Raw genomic sequence first — 5472 nt, 5'->3', positions numbered from 1 at the left:
ATTGGTCTCCAATTTCTGATTTCCTCCCTCTCCCCCTTCTGCTTGCAGATGAGAGTGATGCTGCCTTTCCTCATGGATTCACTCATGGTACTTGCCCGAAGCATACTGACATACACCTCCAGCAGGTCCTGGCCAATCAAGTCCCACAGAGCGGAATAGAGCTCGACCGGTAAGCCGTCGCTTCCGGGAGTTTTAGTCTTTTCGAAGGACTCGATGGCCTTGGTCAGCTCGTCCAGAGATAGCGGCTGGTCCAGCCTCTCTCGTGTTCTGTCGTCTAAGACCTCCGTGATAGAGGACAGGAACGACTGGGAGGCCGTGCTGTCGGTCGCCTTCGCATCATACAGACTGGTATAGCCCCACAGCAGACCAACAATGCAGAGTTGCTGAATAGAGGCTGATAGCTATGAAAGGTACCCTTGAGGATGGCCTCAGCCAGGAGCTTGGGTTCATGTTACACTACTGGTGACCTCACCACATTATACACTCGCACACAAACACACACACCGTCTATCCTACACAGACACTTGCACTCAAACCCTCTCGTAGGCACATAGTTCCTCACACTCATGCACACTCTCTCAAGTGCACGTGCATTCACACACACACTCTCAACACATAAATCTATTGGGTGAATCTGCAAATGCAGATTTATATTTGCAGATACATTCTATTTTGTTCAAAAAGCACATGATATGTAGACAGTCAGTCAATGTGGCATTTTATAAATTTCTACTTTGCAGTTGTTCTGGGTATGTTTGCTGAATGTAAGAACTCGGAGCAAGAGTAGGCCAATGACCTTTGAGCCTGCTTCACCATTCAATAAGATCATGACTGATCTTTTCGTGGCCTCAGATCCACTTACCTGCCCTCTCACCATAACCCTTCATTCCTTTACTATTCAAAATAATTATCTGTCTTAGCTTTAAAAACATTTACTGAGGAAGCCTCAATCATTTCACTGGGCAGGGAATTCCATAGATTCACAACCCCTCTGTGTGAAGAAGTTCCTTCTCAATTCAGTCGAAGGAATTTGGTTTGGTTCCTACTTAGGAAGTAAAACCAGTCTGACACATACAAACTGACATGCAACATTGCCTCACACCTAAAATACATTATCTGACTGGAGTGTCACTTTCATTCTGATAAAATCTGAAGTTATCTTGGAGCAGCGATTTGAAAGAAAGTCTAGGATTTACATGTTAATCGATAGAAACCTGCACCTAATTTTAACTGATTAAAGACTTAAGAGCCATCCATATTTGTTAAATACATTCGTATAAGTTGTATAACCATTTGATCCTTTATTTACAAATTCTGTGTCCAATGAATTCTCTCATTAGTTGCCTGAGGAAGGAGCGGAGCCCCTGAAAGCTTGCGGTTTCAAATAAACCTGTTGGACTATAACCCGGTGTCGTGTGATTTTCAATAAAGATGTAATACAACACGAAAGAAGAACTCATGTAAGTGTATGAGAAAAGCCAGGTGTTTGTAAGCAGCCAGAACTCTACCCCCTCCCCATGATATGAGCGGTTTGGTCACGGCCTCTCAGCCGTTTAATAATCTCTCCTCACCTGTCCTTTTAAGGACTGCTTCCTGCTTAATTGTCCCCAAAAGGATATTTCTTTGAAATGTTGTCTTCCTGCCTCTTTCCTTAAGGATCAGTCCTCGGTTCTGGTGCCATCTTGTGGTAATTGCTGGAGGGCCGCGCCTTGTTGCTTAGCAACGGTTGCGATGACCCGCGCTTGCGCCAAGCAAGGCGGGAAGGGGCGGTATTCTGAACCAGAGCAAACGGCCTAGTTGTGGGCAATGTTACCGGCTCCTCAGGCAAGAAGGTACATTTGTTATGCACTGTAGTTTTGCAAAATGCATGAGGTCATGCTCGCTGTTATACTTTTATGGTGTGTTTGATCCTCAGGATGCTTCAAAGTGTTTCACAAACAGAAATATTTTTGAAGTATTATAATTTAAGGAACGCGATAATTAATTTGAACCCGGCAACACAGCACAAAAACAATTTGTTATTGACCAGGCAACATGTTGAGTAACGGTGTTTTGAGGAAAGTTATTGTCTAGGACAATAAGCAGAACAGAAAAAAAAATAGAACGCTGGAGAAACTCAACAGGTGCCAACATCTGTGGAGCGATATATTTGGATTCCGGCATTACTCACCTCTTGGGGTGGGGAGAAGAATGTAAGAAAAGTAGAGACCAAATATAAGGTGGTCCGATTCTGAAATTATGGACAGTACCTAAGTTAGACAATTGACCATATGTAAGTAATTTTTGAGTTTATTCAGCAGCAGTTTAGATATTTTAGCTAAATATACACAAAGTGATGGATTGTTTTTTGGATTGGGGGCTTGTTACCGGCGGTGTTCCACAGGGATCTGTACAGGGTCCACTTTTGTTTGTCATTTATATAAGTGATTTACGTGAGATTAAGGAATTTGCAGAAAGCGATCATAATCAGTTGGGCCAATGGACTGAAGAGTCGCAGATGGAGTTTAATTTCGATAAATGTGAGGTATTGCATTTTGGTAAGGCAATCAAGGGCAGGACTTATAAAAGTAGGGCCTTGGGTAGTGTTGTAGAACAGAAACCTAAGGGTTCAAGCACATAATTCTTTGAAGTTTGCATCACATACAAGAATGCATTTAAGATGCATGCCTTTATTGCTCAGACCTTTTGAGTGTAGGAAGTTGGGCTGTTATTTTGAGGTTGTACAGGATGTTGGTGAGGCTTCATCTGGAGTACTGTATCCAGTTCTGGTCTCTCTCTGTTTTAGGAAGGGTATTATTAAGCTGAAGAGGGTTCAGAAGAGATTTGCCAGAATGTTAACAGGAATGGATGATTTGTGTTATAAGGAGAGGCTAAATAAGCTGAGACTTTTTTCACTGGAGCATAAGAGGTTGAGGGGTGACGTTAGAAATTTATAAAATCATGAGGGGTAGAGATAAAGTGAATGGCAGGTGTCTTTACCCTAGGATGGGGGAATTCAAGACTAGGGGCATATTTTTAAAGTGAGAGGAGAAAGATTTGAAAAAGACGAGAAATAATTTTTTTTAAAGAGTGTGGTTCATGTGTAGCATGAACTTCCAGATGAATTGGTGGATGTGGATATAGGTAGAATGTTGAAAACACATTTAGATAAGTAAATTAATAAGAAATGTTTGGAGTGATGTGGGCCAAGCGCAGGCAGGTTGGACTAGTTTAATTTGGGATTATGATTGGCATGGACTAGTCAGACCGAAGGGTCCGTTTACGTGCTATGTGTCTCTGTAAAGGAAAAAACTACAATCTGTGCCAGTTAAGACTGTTCACTCATACTAGAAGGCAATCAGGCCTAGGAGAGTGTTGATCTTAGTGGTATCCTGTTCTCTGACTAAAGTGTCAAGTAACTCTTTCCTTGGTTTTCCTCATCATTCCTGGTCCATCTCCCATTTAAAGAAGGCAGCTGCCTGACTAGCACTGCTACCTGATGAGGTATGTTCCTGTTTCCAAGCACTTGTTGTTATACTTTATTTCTAGACACTGGCAAGCTACCCTATATCAATTACCTCCCTCTTTTACCATCTCCCTGCTTAAGGTCATTCTAAAATTTGCTTCAATAAGTGGTTGAAGAGAGCACTGGAAAATGCCTTGACATCAATTCAGGAATGTAGTGACCTCAGTACAAGGCATACAGTTTTTTATGACTTTTATCTCTGCCTTGTCATGGTCCCTGTCTATTTATCAATACTATATCATCTATTTTCATAAGAATTTTACACAGTGCTGAAGATACTTAAATAGTTTGCTGTGGGCCCTAATTTATTTCATGACTAGCCTTCCCACAGAGCAATACTGCCTCAATACTGATCCTCTGAAGGTGCAGCACTCCCTCAGTACTGACTTTCTACTGGCGTGGTGCTCTCTTAGTACTGACTCTGTAACAGTGCAGTGCTCCATTAGGTTAAAGAGTGTGAGGTGATGTCATTGAAGTGTACACGATTGTGAAGGAGCATAACGATGGGGATTGAGTTTTTTTTTAACCCAAGCTGGCAGCATAGCTTCAGGATATGGGGTCAGTCACTTAGTTTTAAAAATATTGAGAAATTTCTTCACTTTGTGTCTTTTTTAGAATATATTGTGTATTGAAACATATTTTTGACTCTTAGGGAATTGTGAATGTGGGGAGTAGAAAAGAAAGTGCAGTTGAAGTAGAAATCAGTTCATGATCTTACCAATTAATTTAGTTTTCTTATTTCTTCTGTTCTCAGATATGAACACAGTCCCCTGATTATTTTATATTTAACATTGTGTTATCCCAAGGCTTGAATAAAAATACATTACATCAATATGTTAATGTTTAATTATTTTGTGATTGGCTATCGGTTGGATGTTTTACAGGCTTTCCTCACTATTGGTTGAAGCCATTAAGGAGTGTACAGAGGAGGAGAGAAAGCTTGAAGATGAGCTAAAGAGTTTTCGCAAACTTCTGAAACCCTGGTATAACTGTCCCAATTTGTTTCTATTACACAGAATGTCTAACGTCCCATTGTCCTTATCTTGCTAATTATAGAACTTCAAAGTTTGTGAGAAGATTTGTAGCTCAGGTGCTCATTGCTGTGGTTCTGTTCGCCGAGCTGGAAGTTTTTGTTGCAAATGTTTCGTCCCCTGTCTAGGTGACATCCTCAGTGCTTGGGAGCCTCCTGTGGAGCGCTTCTGTGGTGTTTCCTCCGGCATTTATTGTGGCCTGTCCCTGCCGCTTACGGTTGTCAGTTTCAGCTGTCCGCTGTAGTGGCCGGTATATTGGGTCCAGGTCGATGTGTTTGTTGATGGAGTTTGTGGATGAGTGCCATGCTTCTAGGAATTCCCTGGCTGTTCTTTGACTGGCTTGCCCTATAATGGTAGTGTTGTCCCAGTCGAAATCATGTTGCTTGTCGTCTGCGTGTGTGGCTACTAGGGATAGCTGGTCATGTCGTTTCGTGGCTAGTTGATGTTCGTGGATGCGGATCGTTAGCTGTCTTCCTGTTTGTCCTATATAGTGTTTTGTGCAGTCCTTGCATGGGATTTTGTACACTACATTAGTTTTGCTCATGCTGGGTATCGGGTCCTTCGTTCTGGTGAGTTGTTGTCTGAGTGTGGCTGTTGGTTTGTGTGCTGTTATAAGTCCTAATGGTCGCAGTAGTCTGGCTGTCAGTTCAGAGATGTTCTTGAAGTATGGTAGTGTGGCTAGTCCTTTGGGTTGCGGCATGTCCTCGTTCCGTTGTCTTTCCCTTAGGCGAGGACATGCCGCATCCCAAAGGACTAGCCACGCTACCATACATCAAGAACATTTCTGAACTGACAGCCAGACTACTGCGACCACCAGGACTTATAACAGCACACAAACCAACAGCCACCCTCAGACAACAGCTCACCAGAACGAAGGACCCGATACCCAGCATGAGCAAAACTAATGTAGTGTACAAAATACCATGCAAGGACTGC

At 42.4% G+C, this 5472-nt stretch overlaps 1 protein-coding gene and 1 long non-coding RNA gene across 4 annotated transcripts in view; one reads left to right on the top strand and one right to left on the bottom strand.

The window, feature by feature from the left end:
* LOC122560666 overlaps positions 1 to 1641 on the bottom strand; it is a 22868-nt gene extending 21227 nt beyond the window's left edge. The window contains exon 1 of the long non-coding RNA XR_006314781.1: positions 1572 to 1641. This is a non-coding gene — a long non-coding RNA (uncharacterized LOC122560666). The remainder of the gene's footprint in view (positions 1 to 1571) is intronic.
* Positions 1642 to 1683: 42 nt separating this feature from the next.
* Positions 1684 to 5472, top strand: part of LOC122560663 (tubulin epsilon and delta complex protein 2) — an 18673-nt gene continuing 14884 nt past the window's right edge. For 2 of the 3 annotated variants that reach the window (XM_043711553.1, XM_043711552.1), the window contains exons 1-2: positions 1684 to 1832; positions 4390 to 4488. In XM_043711553.1, the coding sequence (XP_043567488.1) occupies positions 1807 to 1832; positions 4390 to 4488 (125 nt within the window). In that variant the 5' untranslated portion in view covers positions 1684 to 1806. Of the gene's footprint in view, positions 1833 to 2171; positions 2273 to 4389; positions 4489 to 5472 lie in introns of those variants that run through there. The other variant, XM_043711554.1, reaches the window with a different exon arrangement.

Source organism: Chiloscyllium plagiosum, chromosome 21 (genome assembly GCF_004010195.1).
Source record: "Chiloscyllium plagiosum isolate BGI_BamShark_2017 chromosome 21, ASM401019v2, whole genome shotgun sequence".
NCBI classification, from domain to species: Eukaryota; Metazoa; Chordata; class Chondrichthyes; order Orectolobiformes; family Hemiscylliidae; genus Chiloscyllium; species Chiloscyllium plagiosum.
Note: the sequence above shows the minus strand (reverse complement) of the source record. Positions and strands in the feature narration are given on the sequence as shown.